The sequence below is a fragment of the Giraffa tippelskirchi genome, chromosome 8, assembly GCF_054371585.1.
Source record: "Giraffa tippelskirchi isolate mGirTip1 chromosome 8, T2T-mGirTip1v1.2.pri, whole genome shotgun sequence".
In the NCBI taxonomy this organism is placed as follows: domain Eukaryota; kingdom Metazoa; phylum Chordata; class Mammalia; order Artiodactyla; family Giraffidae; genus Giraffa; species Giraffa tippelskirchi.
The window spans coordinates 121,862,896-121,882,702 of record NC_137282.1 but is presented as its reverse complement, the minus strand read 5'-3'; the positions used below and the strand labels follow the sequence as shown (position 1 = coordinate 121,882,702).

General features: G+C 39.0%; 1 protein-coding gene and 1 long non-coding RNA gene across 6 annotated transcripts in view; one reads left to right on the top strand and one right to left on the bottom strand.

Moving 5' to 3' along the window:
* Positions 1-19,807, bottom strand: part of HMGCLL1 (3-hydroxy-3-methylglutaryl-CoA lyase like 1) — a 167,753-nt gene that overhangs the window by 54,208 nt on the left and 93,738 nt on the right. For 4 of the 5 annotated variants that reach the window (XM_081517468.1, XM_081517465.1, XM_081517466.1 and 1 more), the window contains 2 exons: positions 11,816-11,879; positions 7,769-7,957 (listed from right to left, as the gene is read on the bottom strand). In XM_081517468.1, coding sequence (XP_081373594.1) covers positions 7,769-7,957; positions 11,816-11,879 — 253 coding nt within the window. The remainder of the gene's footprint in view (positions 1-7,768; positions 7,958-11,815; positions 11,880-19,807) is intronic. The other variant, XM_081517469.1, reaches the window with a different exon arrangement.
* Positions 1,129-18,460, top strand: LOC145516319 (uncharacterized). Its single transcript, XR_014061296.1, has 4 exons — positions 1,129-1,521; positions 2,088-2,231; positions 6,262-6,352; positions 16,401-18,460. It is a non-coding gene; the product is annotated as an uncharacterized LOC145516319 (long non-coding RNA).

Here is a 19,807-nt window from a genome sequence, read left to right as displayed (position 1 = left end):
ATGTATAATATTACATATATTTATATTGGAATAATGTTCACTCACAAATAAAACTATGAAATTCTTCCATTTGCAAAATATAGATGGACCTTGATGGCATTATGCCAACTAAAGTAAGTCACATAGAGTGATATTGTATGTTCTCACTGTGGAATCTAAAAACCAAAGAAACCAAAACAAACAAAAACCCCACCAAACTGATAAAAAAACAGATCAGAGTCAGTGTGGGGAGAAGAGAATTTGGAGGAAGGTAGTAAAAATGTACCAAAGTCCAGGTGTAAGATAAATAATTAGTAGGGGTGAAATGTATGATATGATAAATACAGTTACCACTGCTATATGATATATCTGAAAGATGCTAGAGTAAATCCTAAAAATTCTCATAACAAGGAAATTTTTTTCCTTTTTTGCTTTTACTTTTTATATGAGATGATGGATGCTAACCAAGTGTATTGCTATAATCATCTCACAACAATTTTAAGTAATTAACTGTTAGGCCGGATACCTTAAACTTATGCAGCAATGTACGTCAATGATATCTCAGTAAAGGTGAAAAAAACAATTACTACAAAAATAGCTTTATTTAATTTGAAGTCTTTCAAAAAATATATATAATCATATCCTGATTATTACAGTTCTTGTAACTTTTGCAAATTTTTAAGTCAGGACAACTTACCAATGTAACCTAGGTGAAAAAAAAAATGTAAATTATGTAACAATAATCTGACTCATTTCCTAAGCAATTTGCCATGATTCCCACATTTTTTGATATATGAAAAAATAATTAATAAACAGGATGGTATTTTACCCTGCATTTTTGTCTCATTCCTAATAACAGACAGGTTATCGTACAGAAGATAGTTGTAGGGAGAGAGCAAATCGGCCAAGATGCTGTGTTCAGGCTCTCCTCTCACCTTTCATAAATAATGACTGTGTAACAGCTGAGATCGTTTATAGTCTAGCTCTGCCCATGCACGTCAGGAGGTACTGGCTCGGTCACGGGCTGGGCGCAGTACACGTGTGTGTGAGCCCCACCTAGCAAGTGGCGGGGTATTACTGCTGTGTCACGGCTGCGTCCGTTGGCTCAGCCACGCGAGGAGAGAAGACAGCGCGTCTGCTGCCGGGGTTGCTGCGTCAGCCACGCAACAATCTCGCTGTGGCTGCTGTGCCGGCCTGGCCCGCAGAGAGAAACGGGCCGCATTCCGATGGCTCCTCGCATCTGCCTCCAGCTCTGAGCCGGCGCCTCGCCTACCCTGCGTTCCACGAACAGTGTGCACAGCGAAGCACAGCAAGACGGCTGCCCTCACGGACAGGATGACGTGATTTATTAACATGATTGCTTAACAGCGGTTAATAAATATGTTTCTGGTTAAATAAGCATTCTAAAATAATTTTAAGTGGTCATTTTTGATAGACAGAATTTCCATTTTATAGTCTGTTCTACATTGAAGAGATTTACAAATACATGGGAAAGAAAGCAACTGTGTAGCTTCCAGTCTGGGATTCCTCATGTTCGACTTGGTCCGCATCCTCTGTTGTCTTCCTGTCTTCAATCTAACGTTTACGAATACTATTAACTTTAATATTCTCAAATGATTATTTACAAAATGAACCAGTGTGAGCTAATAGTGTATACCACTCCCAGAACTAGAATATGTGTTATTCAAGTTTATAACTAGAATATATGCAGTTATGAGAAAATTTTTCAAACAGTAAAGCCAAAGCATTCTTGAATTTTGGTTATTATATGTATCACTGGTTCTAATTGTGTGTGTGTTTGTGTGTGTGTGTGTGTGCGTGCACACTTGTTTTGTTATTAGTGCTGAGCCTATAACCATTAATTGATTACATTACAATAAACCAAAAGACAGTCATGAGAATACTACTACTTTATGTTCAATACCAAATTGATGAATTTCAAACCAATATTTTTAAGGAAAAATCTGTGTCAAGTTACATTAATGGGCAAGAGTGTATATATTTATAAAGTTTCCTTGCAAATAGAAATTTTCATGAGAGAAAAATTAAGAAAAAAGAAACATTAAAAGATTAAAAAAAAGCTTAATGTGTTTTTCTATGAACAACAGGGCAAAACAGCAAGATTTGCAAATTAAAGACAGCTGTATGAAGAAAGATGTGACAAATACTTGGTTGAAAATAAGATATTGAAAGCAAGATTAAAACAACTGGATGAGACATTTACAGAATGAACTGGAGAGATGCTCAAACAGGTAGTAAGTTCTGAAATTTTCATCTCTTATGTCACAGCAAGAGTCATATCATAACCTAGCCCTAATCTTCACCAACAATAATCAATTTTTATAACATTTGCCTACCTGACCAGCTTGGATTAACTGCCTTGGGAGGGACAGAACCTTTTGGGCAGCTCTTTCTTGGTGAGTTTCAGGCTTATATCTAAGTGTAACCCACTACATAAAGATTAAATGCTTTCATGCTTAGCATATTAGAACCAAATTCATGTATGCTCTTTTTAAATATTGATTATACAAATTCCAGTTTAAAATGCCATCTAGCTCAGAAGGAGTTTTTTCTAACTGCCCCTTCAATATCGAGATACAGAATAGGTATATTCTACATCTATATATAGAGAGAGACATATAGATATATTCTATACCATCTCACCTGATGACCAATAGTCAAAATCAGAGAGATATCTATATTAATAAAAAGATGTTGGAGATAAACAAAAGAAAACAAAATCACTCATGTTTACTTATTTTTCATCACCGATACAAGCAATCCAGCCAGTGGCAAAAAAATAGAAAGGAACTTTGTTCATTTTTTCTTCCTGATGTTTATGGCTCAAAGCCTTGATTACACACACTCAAAAGTTGAATTGTGCTAAACTTTTGCTGGACTCCCTGTTCTCTTTTATTTGCTTATTTTGATCTTAAAAGTACTTTTTAATTGAAGTATAGTTGCTTTATAATATTATGTTAGTTGACCTCTTTTATTTCTTTTTTCCACTTCTTTTTATAAAATATTTTAATTGCATTATAATTCCTTTACTATTTATTTATTTTTTTATGATAACTTACACCTCTTTCCACCTGAAAATGTTTTTCAACATAATACTGTACTGGAGAAAGACAATTGTGTAGCAAAAAGCAAAAAAATAAAAACCAAAAGAAACCCCCCACCCACCCAAAAAACTATTTCCTACTCAAAATGCTTCTGGAGGTACTGAGTTAAGCTAAAACATTTTTCTCCATTGCAAGACTGCTCAGATATTTTATATCTGAATCGAGTATCTAAAATGGTGTCTAATAAAATGAATATTTGTTGAATAAATTAATGATGTATTTTGTAAAACCTCTGTAGAGGCACCCAGTTTGCAACTTTTTATTTTCTTTCTTGCTCACTGATTTCTATCTAGGTCTTTAATAGATGTTGAATAAATGAACAATATCTAAAGCATGTATTTACAAATTTATACATTTGTAAAGCAATGTTTTATCCTCTAGCTCTTTGAGTAATGTTATTATTATTGTTATTAATATATCAGAAGTAGTAATAGTTTTAATTGCAATGACTGTAATAATATGAAGCATTAACCACATGCACTGTTACCAAGACAAATGTTTTAGAAATTCTGCACCTCATCTCAGTTTTGCAAAATCTGAGGATACATAAATCATTGTACACATTCTATAGGTGTAGAACTGAGAAGGGAATTTGAAATCTAAAAAATTTTCTCTGAGAACCTCAAGAATCAATTACGTGAGGACATATTTGCTGTTTGGTAGCATTTAAATGTGGTTTAGTGAGAGTCAGTATGAAGAAATGAATGCTTTATTGTAAAAATTAGGTAAATGATTTGGTTTTTCTAAAAGAGAATAATAAACATATGGAAAACATCATGAAGAAAGGCACATTAGCTAAATGTATATTAAGTTTAGGAGAAAAAGGCAAATGGTATTTCTTTAGGGAAAAGCTAAATATCACCCGTTCTACTATCTTTGCTACCAATTAACGTGGTTCTGTTATTTGCGGTATTAGAACTCATTTGTTTTACTCTGTTTTACCCAGTTATGAAGACTCAAATCATCTCAGTGGAGAAAAACAGAGACTGTACAACTGTTTAGTATTAAGTAGATTAAATAATTTGTTCACTGGTGTTTTACTTAGGTACTTGGGAATATGCAGAAGGGTGAGACTCACTTTTTACATAAAAATTAAGACAAGTATATTGGACTATGTACGTTTCTTCCATTACTGAAATGCTGTACGTTTTGTCACCTCATTTTCTTGCTCTTTTGGGTTTGGGCGGTTATAAATATCTCCCACTCAAATCTGTAGTCTCAATTATTTCCCTATATTAAAGAATATCTGATAATTATGAATTCTTGACTCTAATACAAGCATGTACAGTCCTATAAGTCTGTTTAAATAATAAAAAATACAATAAAACCTGGGAACCCAAGAAAGATCCCTCTATTACACGATTAGTGTGTGCTTTCCAGACCGAGGGGGGATGTTCCATTTATAACTCTCATTTGTTTCCGCCCGTCGTGGCCAAGTTTCCACTTACTGCACGTCTCCTCGCCATCATCTGAGCTTCCAGTTTGGAGCACTGTAAACTGTTTCTCAACCCTTAAATTAAAGCAAATGATATCTACTCCACATGTACCACCAATTTGACTAGAAGCCACTTCAAAGATTCCATTTTAAAGAATGAAGTATGCCCAGTGCTTCCTGAAGCCAAAGTTTGCCTGCTTCATAACGAAGTGGAACTTTCTCTGATTTCCCTTCTATTTAAACACTGGCAGCTTTTTTTTTTCTAAGGCATATTTTTTCTCCTCCACTCAAGGTAATCCTAGTTATTCTTGTTGCTGCTGCTTTTCTTGGGGAGGAGACAGGATACAGGAAACAGGCTGACATTGTGTTAATCTGTGCTGCTGTGGGACCAGTACACGTGGGTCTGCAAAGACATCCCATGTCTAGATGAACAAAGACCTCCCAAAACATTGACAGAGTGTCTAGCTACACACAGTTGCAAAGAGAAAAGAGTATATATATATATATATATATATATATATATATATTTCACACCGTCACTGGCTTATCAAACTGGACGCCACTGTTGGAAAGTGGACGGCAGCAAAGACAAACTCTACAGCTCTAGTGGTTAGCTCCCACGGGAGGTCTCTGCTTTTTGACCATTTCCTCGGAAGTTCATTTGAACTGGCCACTCGGGCTACACAGGGCTTCTTACACAAGCCGCTCTGACCCTCTCCTCTGCCCGCTTACACAGTGACTCCACGTCAAGTTCCCGGCGGTGGCCCCCGCCAGGCTCCAAGTGCACTTTCCCCACCCCTCGCCTCCCACGTATACATAGAGCTTGTGCACAGAGTAAAGGGACAAAACACACAATACCCACTGCTTTAGGACACGCTCCCCACTAACTTGTACAAGAACAGAGGAGAATATCCAGCCTTCCCCTGACACACACACGCACATATCCATTCATACACATGCACACACAAACACATACATACATAGACAACTACACACATAGACATAGACACATCCACACACACACATACATATATACACACAGACTCCAAACAGTTCAGCTTAAATTTAAGATATGTTCCTTCTGACAAGATTTATATTCTTCCTGACACCTATAGGTATTACTAATCCACAGCGACTCATCTGCTCGGGTCTTTCACATTCGGCAGGCAGCGTGAACTTGAATCCTAAATCCACATCAAAACCAACAAGCTAGGAAGTGTAAAGGGAGCTTGTGTATTTCTCCCTTACTCACAGCCAAGGCCATGAGAATGACCATGCTTGCCGCCTTCTCCCTTTGTGAGCTGGATGTTTTGCTGGCTCATCCTTTTTGACTGAGGATGTGGCATTTGGTGGGGGTCAGGTTCTGACCTTTGCTCCCCATCTTGCTTGGGCTGAGGGTTCTTTCTTACACCCGCATCCCCTATAGCTGTTATAGGATGGATGGCCAAACGCTCCAGAACTGGAGTTTTCATCTCTTTGTAAATGGAGACTTTGCAGCTCAACTAACTCAACAAATGTTATAAAGCTCAGCTGCCCTCTGAATAACATTATCAGCTGACTTTCAGCTCCTGGGACATCATCCTCCTTTCCAAGGCCTTTTGCCCGAGTGGTGTTTCATCTGCTTGAACATTCTTTCCACACACTGATGCCCTCACCCCCACACGCCCCTGACTGAGGTTGCTTTCTTTTCATTTTTTTTTTTTTCTATTCTTCTGTCGCAAGCCCCAGCATGTGAGATCTCAGTTCGCAGACTAGGGATTGAGCCTGCACCCTTTGCAGAGGGAGTATGGCGTCTTATCCAGTCAACCACCAGGTAAGTCCTGCTTCTCATTTTTTTCTGATTTTAAACTCCTCAGATAGGCCTTCCTTAACTGTCACAATCACAGCAGGGCAACAGCAATATTTTGTACTGGAGCATTTTCAAGAGGCATAAAGTTTAAATATTAGATGTTTGGTTTTCCAGAATTTCCACTATAGCCCTGGATTCCCCCAAACTAAGCTATCACTCATTATGCAATAAATATGGTACATGAATAAAATATAACTCAAAGCATTACCGTACAGAGGCTATATCCATATATGAAACAAGAGAGACACACATACACACAGACACACAGACACACACACACACACACACACAGACCTCTCCAGGAACTTGCTGGTGAGGAACACTTAATAAGTTACAGTTGCAGCTGAACACAGAATCCTGAAGCAGTGCCTAGTTCTCTATTGTTTTAGAAACGAGAAAAGAGAAGGAAAATTTGTCAAAATTCCCACGCCCCAAAGTCCATGGGATATCATTTTTTCTTCTAATTCAATACAGTGTTCCTTGCCTGCTTCCAGAGGATAAATAAGGATTTGTGCACATATGTTACAAAGTCCAAATAAGCCCTTGTGGGGCTTGATCTTCACAGGGTTTTTTTAACTTCTGCCAAACAACTGTGCACTGTGGACAGTGACATTAAGCTTCAGGCATTGATTTTCAGCCTCACCAAAAAACTTTCAGACACTCTTATCTTTGGTTGTCAAAATCTTAGGTTCAAAGAACATCCAGTGAATCTATTTTTAGTCAAGCTTAAGAAATAGCATTGATTTAATAATAAGTATTTTAAAAGGCAATTTATATGTTCTTTTCAATAAATACATTAAAAAGAACTGAGGTACCATTAGAACTTAATAAGCAATTCTTAATCCTCCAACTTTCTAAATCTCTTGATTTTGATCAGAATATACTTGACAAAAACCAGGGGTTCTTTCAAAAGGATGCTTGCCAACATCAGGAAAACATCTTAAACAAAATAGTCTGTATTTCAGCACCATATCTCCTCATCACAGAGCACCAAATTATCCAAAAGTGCATAAGTTACATGATTACAACAGTACGTGCTACTATCTCTGTGCTTTGCACCCCTCAACAATGCCATCATTTTTTAGTAAGGCCGAGCGCAAGTGAGAGTTGAAAGAAACAGACGTAGCCCTGAGAATATTAATGCTTTTAAAAGAACAAATTCAGAGATTTTACCAAATCAAATGAACTGTAATAAGAGACACCATTGCCCAAAAAAAGCATGTGCAATTGACAAATATTTCCTGAGTGTGTGCTGTGTGTGGACTGTTTAAATGTTATATTCTTAGCAATTTATAAATATTATCTCATGAAACTTCTTAATATGTTTGTATGCCAAATAAGTATACACACCTTTACACACACACAAATAATACAAAATACCTGAAGGGCCGTGAGGATATTTGCTAAGGCTTGTCCGTAGGTGTCATGACAGTGAACAGCAAGAGCCTTGGGTGGGATTTCTTTCATGACACTTTCCAACATCTTCTTCATGCTTCCTGGAGTTCCCACTCCAATTGTATCTCCCAGGGATATCTCGTAACAACCCATGCCATACAGTCTCTTAGACACCTAGCAGGAGAAGCAAGCAAGTAAAACAATGGAAATGAATGGACTCGACTTCCGTTGTTTCTTAGCAAACATCATCTAGAGGTGAACATCACAACTAAGATCACATGCATATTCACAGAAAACATATATTTTAGTTTTCCAGTCTTTTTCCTTGCTCATGAATCCCATACATTAGATAAAACTTTGAATGACATTTCTGTTGTTGTTCAGTCACTAAGTTGTGTCTGACTCTGCAACCCCAGGAACTGCAGCACACCAGGCTTCCTGTCCTTCACTGTCTCCCAGAGTTTGCTCAAACTCATGTCCATTGATATTCCTGCAGTTTTCTTTTTCTAACATTCAAGTTTGCCTTAGAACCATATCTATCCATGTAACTGCATGTTCAATGATGAAATTATAAACTACAATTTTGATTATGGGAGGCTTATTTTCTTAGTCCTTTAATCTAACAAAAGTATCAGAAATTTACTTTGGAACTATTAATAGTATTTCTCAAGCCATTAGACTAGTGATCAAGAGATATCAATCAAGTAACTTTGTAATTGGTACAGACACTAAATATTTTTGTCTTAAAATTTCTAGCTCATAAACAGATGATCCTGAGCCTGGCAAATTTCAAGTTCCCTTCAAGTCAAATAATAATATTACTTTCAGAAAGCAATATGAATTTGCTTTAAGGCAGCACGGTATGTTGACAGACACTGCTTGTGCAACCAGACAGGCCTAGACTTAAACTTCATCTATGTTCCTCATATGATGCTGGGCAGAAGATGAACATTTTGAAGCCCCAGTCTCTGTTCTGTGAAATACAAACAATAAGACACCTTTATATAACACATTTTCTAAGCCTTACTACTTAATTTTTCAAAAGCACAATAATAAGGATGAAGTTAGTCTTGAAATACTTGGTTGTGAAAATGAAATGAGAATATATAAAAATCACTTTGTGCAAAATCAGACCCCTGGTCACCCCTGAACTCATGCCTTATGTGTGTTCTCAGTGCCTGTTTTACTCCAGACACTGCCCTGCATGGTGGGATATGACAGGGATGCAGATGTTAAGGGTGCAGGCTCATGGTATTACGGAGTCTGGAGCCAAGTGAGGACAGACCCTAATCAGTTCCACTCAGGAATGTGTAAACACAGCTAAAATAATAATTATAGAACAAAGAAGCAAGATTGTAAGAGCGTGGAGCAGAGGAAATTGATCTAGATCTGTCAAACAGGAAGGGCCTCAGTGCAGCTTGAGACAAAGTCAGCATCAGCTTGTTGGAGAGGTGGCAAAGGAAGGATGTGAGAAGAATATTCAGGTGGAATTTGAGGCAACTGAAATATCCAATACAAAGGGCATTCCAAGTAGGAAGGAAGGTCAAGGGGATTCCCTGTTGGCACAGTGACTGGGTGCTGTGCTTCCACTGTAGGGGATGTCGGTTCAATCCTCGGTCAGGGAACCAAGATCCCACAGGCCAGGAGGCAAGGCAAAAAAAAAAAGGTCAAATGCAAAGGACAGTTGCAACAAGAAAGTAAACCTAAGGGGCAACAGGGCTCCATAAAGCTGGGGAGGAAGGCCCAGGGCAGAGCATTCAAAGAGCACACAGCCTTGCAAACCAACTGGTTTTAGGATTTGGGTTGAGGATTCTATCGTAAGAGCAGTAGAAAACCTTGACTGAATGTGGAGTGGTGGTGATATACTTGGATTGATGTTTCAGAAAGGCAGTATCAATCAACATCCAAAACAGGCTGAACGCACTCAGAAGGGCTACCTAGTCCAGGTAGGAGACTATTACTGGATGGAAACTTGGATCAAAAAGCATAATGCTGATCCTCCTCTTTCTTCTCCTTCATTTAAGTATATCCATTCGACTGTTAAATATCCAGGTCTTTGGAATCATATAGAAAGCATGTAGGTGACTGAATTTCTCTCTTTCTGTCGGGATGTTTTTTGCCTCATGTAGGTACAGTCATTAATTATATCAAAACTGCCTATTAAATGCAGGAATTTCTTAATGGCCATGTAAAGAAAAGTGAAGCTGCCACCCAAGTGGTTGAAGGAAAATTCTAAGCGTGGAGTCAGGGGAATCCCAGGGTTACAAAAATGGCAGGCAGGAAGGAATGTCACCAACCCCAAATTCTGCTGAGAAGTCAAGAGAAGGACTGAATAGGATCTCGCATTTCTTTTTTTAAAAAAAAAATTTATGGAGTACAGTTGCTTTACACTATTGTGTTAGTTTCTGCTGTACAGCAAAATGAATTAGCTATATTTATACATATATCCCCTAGTTCACCACAGACCACTGAGTTCCCTGTGCTATCTATGTTAAATCTAGAAAAATGATACCGATGAACCTATTTGCAAAGCAGAAATACAGACGCAGCCATAGAGAACAAACCCATGGACAACACGGAGAATCTCACATTTCTTGATCCCAGTTCTAAGTTAATGATCTTACAAAGAGGGATTCAAGCAGTGTGAAGGGTCTAGACATCATTGGGGGTGTGACGAAGAGTTGATGCCCCACAGATAGGTTGGCGCCACTATTGCAGACAACCCTTGGAAGTGTAGATGTGGTGGGATGGAGAGGATTGTCAATAACTAGCCAGCCAAGGATGCGGACTAAAGGAAGGAAGTTTTCAGATGGAAGAGGCTTGCGCATGCTCAAGTGTCAGTAAGAAGGGCTCTGCAGTTGCACATGCAGGGGAGTGAGTGAAGGGGAGGATTCAGCGGAGGGGACACGGTTTGCAAGAGTCATTTCAGAAAGTGAGACCAGGAGCTGGCCCCACCCTGGGGTGGAATAGAAGACCCAGGCAAGGTCACTGGTCATGAATTCCTAATGCTTCTGATCTGCCTGTTCCCTGATTCTCTCTGGCAGCACCCCAGGCCTTGTGGAGCAGGAATGAAGAGCCTGAGGCTGTGGGAGTTCTGTCCAGAGGCAGCATGAGGCAGAAGACAGAAGAGCAAGGGGTAGGGGTGTAGGCAGAGTCAGATTTGGGTTTTGTAGAGTCTGAAGTCATGTTATTTTGGAAACAGTTTTTAAGAAAAGAATATATAACTGTGAATATAAATTAATAACAGATCCTTGGAAAGGTCTGATGCTAGCAAAGGACTGCAAAATTTAAGTTGTATACAGATGCAAAATATTATATATATAGGATGAATAAACAACTAGGTCCTACTATATAGCACAGGGAAGTATATTCAGTATCTTATGATAAACCATAATGGAAAAAACTATGAAAAAGAATATATATGTATATGTTTAACTGAATAAGTTTACTGTACAGCAGTAATTTACACAACATGGTAAATCAACTGTACATCAATAAATTTTTTTTTTTTAATTTAAGCTTCATTATTTTATAGTATATCTGCCTCTGCCTCTGGAATAATGGCAACTTGAATCTCAGCAGAAAGAGCTATGGTATCTAAAAAGAATAAAAGCATGGAAGCAGTGTGGACTCATACAAATGTCAAAATAGGCAGGAGGCAGCAAAGGGACACTACCTGAGCAACCAAGGCAAAGTTTAAGTATATGTACAAAAACTGCCCTGACATTCCAAAGAAAGTAGATAGGTCACTCACTATGTTCTAGTCACATAAAAACAAAACAGATATTTTTATTCCCTCCATCTTTGAATACCCAAATGATAAGACTCAGATGCTAACTCTAGACAGTGATAGCCAATATATAGGTGTTTAGCATTAAAATAAAACTATCAGCTCAGTGATCAAATATGTCTCTCGGTCCACGGTTCTCTTTGGTCTTGTGGTGCAGATGTAATAAACAGTAGGAAAAAGAGCCCACTTTTTAAAATAGACATCATTTTACCAAGAACCAGAAAACCCGACGTATATCTTACTTCTGTCACTTTCTGAAGTGTGATGTTTCCTTCATATGGACAGCCCAGGGCACAGGATACATACCTAAGTTTAAAATACAGAGCCATATAAATATGTGTCTGGTGGATAAGCCACTTCCTAATTTCCATTGTATAAAAATGAAAAACATAGCCAAAGGTTCATCAGAAAAATTTATTTTACTCTCTCCCTTCATTACTATCTTATTCTCAGACCAAACAAAAACAGTTGGAAACATTTTCAATTTACTCATATTTTGAATTTAAAATTTTTTTCTAATTATAATTTGATATATGTTATTTGATGGCAGATGGGAATAAGAATTTTTCTGTTGGAGTTGCTTACACTATAGTAATACACGAAAGCAGAAAATACCAGAGAGATATATTTTTATTTTTGTTGTTTTTTTAAAAAAAGTTTTTGGTTTTTCCATGTGGCGTGCGGGATCTTAGTTCACTGACCAGGGATCGAACCTGTGCTCCTTGCAGTGGAAGCATGGAGTCTTAACCACTGGACCACTAAGGGAGTCCTGAGATCTACTGTTTTATTTAAATAAGTACATACATTCAACTGTTAAATATCCAGGTCTTTGGAATCATACAGGCAGCAAGTAGATGACTAACTGAACTTTTCATTTCTGTCTGGATGTTTTGACCTCACCAAGATACAGTCATTAATCACCCCCAAACTCCTAAAACTGTCCACAACCTCAAACTTCACCTTGCCTATCTCTCACGGGTCTACCTAAATCATCCCCAAGACAATCAAAGACTGTCTAGTCTGTGTTTAAATGGCTCCAAATAAAGACATTCCACAAGCTTCTTCAACCATTTAGTGTAAAAAGTCAAGCCTTTCCTGCAAGAATGATACACTTCCATCTGAAAGTATGAAACTTTAGCAAAAGTCTCTTTTTAGCTATTTTCAGCTCAGCATCAGTCCTGCTTTATTAAAGATTTCTCAGAGACTTTCCAGCACTATGAACACAATGCATCATATGCCTGGTCATCAGGAATGAAGCAGTTCACACAGGGAGAGTGGTGGTGGGGAAGAAGACTGGAGACCCAGCTCTCTGGGGCCGAAGATGAAAGGCTTTAGATAGCAAGGCCTTGAATGCTATGCCATGGAGTTGAAACTTTAAGATCACTCAAAATTATTCTGAAACACTTATATGACAAGATCCAATTTGTTTTCAAAAATGCAACTCATCACGAACTCTGGAAGTGGGTACCACACGAAGGGTGGAGGCAAAAACATGAGCAAAGATGATCCCACATTTCCTTGATATGTATATATATATATATATATATATATAACTGGATCACTTTGCTGTATAGCAGAAATTAACACAACATTTTAAGTCAACTATACTTGATTTTTTTTTTTTTTAAAAAGATGCTGTCAATTGGAAGATATGCTACAAACTTCACAACAGGTTTTGGAGTAAAAACATGAAACATAGATTCAATAATTCAATATACATCCACTGATCCCAAAGATGCAACTGAATTTCAAAAGCATCAAAGTGTGAATAAAATTTGGGTTTTAGAATTAAAATAACTAAGCAGTTCCATAGCCAGATAAGCAATTATGAGGACAGAGGAGGAGAAGACAGGATAAATTTAAGTAAACTTTGGAAGCTATGCTGGACAGGAAACCCATCTCTCTGATCTTTCAATCACTATAATTTAAACTTAATGTTTGAGTGATTTTTACAAATTTAATGAAGATATGTGGAAAAGAAAATGTTTCTTATGTGAACACAGCCCTGGAGAAGATGGCCAGGGAGGTAAAAGGTCACATATTTTCAATTCAGTTACAATGATGATAATGTGTTGAAAATAGAAGTACATTTATTCTGAACCCAAAGTACCTAAATATGATTAAAAATGAAATCCAAGCTCTCTAATTACATGCCATCCCACTAAAGGCAAAAACCAAAGCAAGCAAAGAACAACAAATGTAAGATAATATAAAATACACACACCCCTCCTGTGTTCTCTTAACTCACATGGCGAAGCCTGGCCGTAGCTGCCCTTTCGTGCCCTGCCCCTAACTCTCTCAGAGGACATTTTCACTCACTGAAGCTTCCCCACCAGCCCTGCCCTGGCCTCTGGTTGACCTGGTCCTCATTCTCCATTGCATGGTATCTTCACACATTCTTCTCCACCTCTTTTTTAACCTATTCACACATGGGGCTACTTTCTGCAAAGTGAATGCAATGGCTCTCAACTATGTTCATTAACTGTACTTTAATTCTCTAAAGCAGAGGTTGGCAAGGGAAGGCCCAGAGGCCAAATCCTGCTCATCACTCTTTTCCAAATAAAAATTTCATTGAACAAAGCTATGCCCATCTGCTCACCTATATTCCACGGCTATTTTGCATTATAATAACAGACTAGTAGTTGCATCAAAGATCATCTGACCCACAAAACCTAAAATATTACTATCTGACTCCTAATGGAAAAAGCTTGCCAAGCACTGGTAAAGAGTGAGGCATTTCATGAATGTGAAGAGGCCTCTGTCATGAAAAGAGGCTGCCATATCTGCTTTGGTGGCGGAAGTGAGTTTCTAGACTTCTGCTCTTCTCAGACAGTCTACTACAGTGCTTCTCAATCTTGGCTATACAGAATCATCCTAGAGAGCTTAAAAGCAAAAGACACTAACGGGTAGGACAATCCAAACCACTTAAATCAGAAGCTCAGGGGATAGAATCGAACTATCAATATATTAAAATAAAGAATTACCGCACTGCCAAAATTGAAAACCACTCGAGGAGACCTTCAAGACGGCAGAGGAATAGGATGGGGAGACCACCTTCTCCCTCACAAATGTATCGGAAAATCTCGTGGGCATGTGGAAGGAACAATTCCCACAGAACATCTTGTGAATGCTAGCAGAGGACCCCAGGCTTCCAGAAAGGCAAACCAATCTGCTCAGAAATGAGGTAGGGAAAAAGATAAAGATGAAAAGGGAGACAGAGGAGTAGGGGCTGGGGGCCTGCACCCTGGGAGGGAGGTGTGAAGGAGGAAAATTTTCCCACACCAGGAAATGCCCTCACACGCAGGGGCAGTAGGGAGCTCTGCAACCTCAGAGGGGAGCGCAGCGAGAAAGGCGCTCCGGAGGCAAACCAGGAAATTCACCACAGAGAGCGCACCAAACAGGACTTCTCAGCTGAGAAGCAGCTCACAGGCTGGCATTCACCCACAGCGAGGGCAAGCCGGGTGCAGAGGCTCAGATCTGGAGGGCCAGTCTTCCGGAGAGGACTGGGGTTGACTGCGAAGACACTCTGAGGGGGCTAACATGACACCACAGAGGCAGATCAGGGAAAATTCTGGAACCGTCAGAGAAGCAAAAGATCATCCCCACGGGAAGGCTGTGACACCACGTTCTAACGCTAAAACACTCTCACAGGACAAAGGACCCCACCCTGGTGAATGCCGAAGCAGGGAAAGCTGGCGGAGGTCTGTAGCCCCAGAGGGAGAGAAGATGGCTCGTGAGCCAGAGGCAGAAGGCAGGGGACCGCTATGGTCTCGACCCCCAAGACCACAGGCTGTGAGTGGCTGTGGGTCCCTACCCACGTCTTCCTGGGAGCCTGAGCGGCTCAGCTCTGCCAAGGTTGTCACAACCAGGGACCACCTCCCCTGGGGAAGTGCACGACCCGCCTCGGACTGTGGCGACCTCCCACAGGACAACGCCACGGAAGCGCTGCCCACACCCGCCAGGGGCGTCTGTGGAAAGCCACGGTCTTCTCAGCACAACTGAGCCCTAATAAGCAGCTCCATTCACCTCCTTGTATCTGGGTGGAAAACAGACCCTGGAGAGAGGCATACAAACAGGATGTTATAGACCTCCGCCGCGCCACAGTGGAACACCAGGTGCTGCGTGAGCAAATGAAAGCTGGGGAAACCGCCCTGGACATGGTAGGTCCGGCAGTTTACACTCCTGCAATTAGCCTGGGACTGTGCACTGTAGGGGCAACTGTGGAATTTGAGAGCAGCTGCAAGCTGGAGCAAGGCAAGATCTCAGTCTGAGCTGACTCTGCACTGCCCACAACAGGTCCAGAGGCCTTCCTAGATATGCTGGAGGACGTTCTGAGTGGGCAACTCAACTGGAGCAGGTAGAAGGAGGAAACACATGGACATTCCTTTCACTTCCACTCTCTGTATATCCCTCACCTCTTTTCTCCTTTTATTTTTCTCATATTGTCTTAATATGGTTCTTTATTACTCCTTTAATCTTTATTTTTTATAACACACTTTAAAAAAAACTTAGTTTTAAATAAATAGCATGCATTTTATTTTTGTTGTGATGTTTTGATTTTGTATTTTTGAGAGTACTATTTTCCATGTTTTTGATGTTTGATTTTTTATTTATTGTTTTTAATCCTGTAGCTTTGAGAGTCTAATATATAGTATCCATTTTCACTTAGGGGTTTACTTATTGGCTTGATTACTCTCTTCACTTTAGAACCCTGTATTTATCCTTCTTTCCCCTGTTTCTCCTTCCCCCCTCTTCTTTTATCAATATAAGTATGTGAAACTCTTTGGATGTTTCTGCCTATTAAAAGTTGTTTCACCATTAATCCAGGGTGCTTGTCTTCGGTGCTGTGTGGCCTGGGAAGCGTTGATGTTGCTGTTAGTGGATGGGCCACAACCCCAGAGGCAGGAAACTTGACTCCAGGACTTTGGACCACCAGAGAACGCCCAACCCCATGGAACATTAATAGGTGAGAGCCCTCCCAAAGGCTTCCATGTCAACACTAAGACCAAGCCGTATTCAAAAGCCAGCAAGCCAGTGATGGATGTGCCATGCCAATTCTTCAGCTAAACAGGAACACAACTCTGCACATTAGCAGACAGGCTGCCCAAAGCCATAGCAAACCCATAGACACTCCAAAACACACTGGTGGACACAGCACTGTCCTCCAGAGAGACAAGATCCAGCTCCATCCATGGAACACAGGCACCAGTCCCCCCAACCAGGAAAACTTCACAAAGCACTGGTCCAACCCCAACAGCTGAGGTACAGTCTCCACAATTAAGAGGAATTATGACCTTCCAGCCTGCAGAGAGGAGATCCCAAACATGGTAAATGAAGCAAAATGAAAAGACAGAGAAATATGCAGCAGATGAAGGAGCATAGTAAAAACCCACAAGACCAAACAAATGAAGAGGGAAATAGGCAGTCTACCTGAAAAAGGATCCAGAGTAATAATAGTAAAGATGATCCAAAATCTTGGAAATTAAATGGAGGCACAGATAAATAGACTAAAGGTACAAATCGAGATGATTCAAGGAAAGTTTAACAAGGACCTGGAAAAATTAAAGAATAAACAATCAACAATGAACAATGGAATAACTGAGATTGAAAATGCAATGAAGGGAACCAACCATAGAGTACCTGAAGCAGAATAACAGATAAGTGAGCTGGAAGATAGAATGCTGGAAATAACTGAAGCAGAACAAAAAAGAATAAAAAGTAATGAGGACAGTCTCAGCAACCTCTGGGACAACATTAAGTGCCCCAACACTCAAATCATAGGGGTCCCAGAAGAAAAAGATAAAAGGAAAGGGCATGGGAAAATATTTGACAAGATTATAGTCGAAAACTTCCCTAACAAGGGAAAGGAAATAGCCACTCAAATCTAAGAAGCCCGGAAAGTCCATGAAAACAGAAATCAAAAGAAATAGGAGTAGCCATACTCATTTCAGATAAAATAGATTTTAAAACAAAGACCATTACAAGAGACAAGGGAGGCCGCTATGTAATGATCAAGGGATCAAACCAAGAAGAAGATGTAACAATTATAAATATATATGCACCCAACACAGGAGCACCTCAAAACATAAGTCAAACGCTAACAACTATTAAAGGGGAAATAGACAATAGCACAATAATAGTGGGGAACTTTAATACCCCATTCACACCAATAAGCAGATCATATAGACAGAAAATTAATAGGGAAACACAAGCTTTAAAAAATACATTTGACCTAATTGATAGCTACAGGGCATTTCATCCAAAAACAATAGATTTCACTTTTTTCACAAGTGTACATGGAACATTCTCCAGAAAAGATCACATCTTGGGCCATATATCAAGCCATGATAAATTTAAGAAAACTGAAATCATTTCAAGCATCTTTTCTGACCACAACACTATAATATTAGATATCAACTATAGGAAAATAAAAGCTATAAAAAACACAAACACATGGAAATTCACATGTTAAAGAATTAGCTTCTGAATAATGAAAAGATCACTAAAGAAATCAAAATATACCTAGAATCAAATGACAATGAAACATAACAACTTAAAACCTATGGGATGCAGTAAAAGTCATGCTAAGAGGGAAGTTTATAGCAATACAAGTCTACATGAAGAAACAAGAGAGGCATCAAATAAATAACCTAACCTTACACCCTGGAGAAGGAAATGGCAACTCACTCCATGTTCTTGCCTGGTGAATCCCAGGGATAGGGGAGCGTGGTGGGTTGCTGTGTATGGGGTCGCACAGTGTCAGACATGACTGAAGTGACTTAGCAGCAGCAGCAGCAGCAACCTTACACCTAAAGCAACTAGAAAAAGAAGAACAAAACCCCCTAGAGTTAGTAGAAGTAAAGAAATCATAAAAATTAGAGAAGAAATCAATGAAAAAGAAATGGAGGAGACATGAGCAAAGACTAATAAAACTAAAAGCTTCTTTGAGAAGATAAACAGAATTGACAAACCATTAGCCAGACTCATCAAGAGAAAAAAGGGAGAAGACTCAAATCAATAAAATTAGAAATGAAAATGGAGAAATTACAACAGACAACGCAGAAATAAAAAGGATCATAAGAGGCTACTATGAGCAACTATGTGTGGATAAAATGGATAACCTGGAAGAAATGGACAGATTCTTAGAGAAGTATACATATCCAAAACTGAACCAGGAAGAAAGAGAAAATATGGACAGACCAATCACAAACACTAAAATCAAAACTTTAATAAAAAATCTTCCAACAAACAAAAATATACAGCCAAACAATTCCACAGATGAATTCTACCAAATTTTAGAAAAGCACTAATATCTGTCCTGTTCAAACTCTTCCAGAAAATTGCAGAGGAAGGAAAATGCCCAAACTCATTCTATGAGGCCACCAACACCCTGACACCAAAACCAGACAAAGATGCCACAAAAAAAGAAAATTACAGGCCAACATCACTGATAAACATATGCAAAAATTCTCAACAAAATTCTAGGAAACAGAATCTAAAAACACATTAAAAAGATCATGTATTATGATCGAGTGAGATTTATCCCTGGGATGCAAGGATTCTTCAACATAGACACAAATCAATCAGTATGATACACCATATTAACACATTGAAAGATAAAAACCATATGACAATTTCAACAGATTCAGTGAAAGTTTTTGACAAATTTCAATACTGATTTATGATTAAAAAAAAAAAGTTCTCCAGACAGTAGGCATAGAAGGAATATACTGTGCTGTGCTTAAATGCTCAGTTGTGTCCAGCTCTTTGTGACCTCAAGTACAGTAGCCCACCAGACTCCTCTGTCCATGGAATTCTCCAGGCAAGAACACTGGAGTGGGCTGCCATGCCCTCCTCAGAGGGAACATACTTGAACCTAATAAAGGCCATATACAAAAACCCACAGAAAATATTATTCTCAATGGTGAAAAACTGAAAGCATGTCCTCTAAAATCAGGAACAAGACAAGGGTGCCTGTTCTCACTACTATTTTTCAACATAATTTTGGAAGTTTTGGCCACAGCAATTACAGAATAAAAAGAAATAAAAGGAATTCAGATTGGAAAAGAAGGAAAGCCCTCAGTGTTTGCAGATGGCATGATTCTTTACATAGAAAATGCTAAATATGCCACTAGAAAATTACTAGCACTAATCACTGAATATAGTAAAGTCTCAGGATACAAAATTAATACACAGAAATTCTTTGCACACCTGTACAGTAACAAAAAAAATCA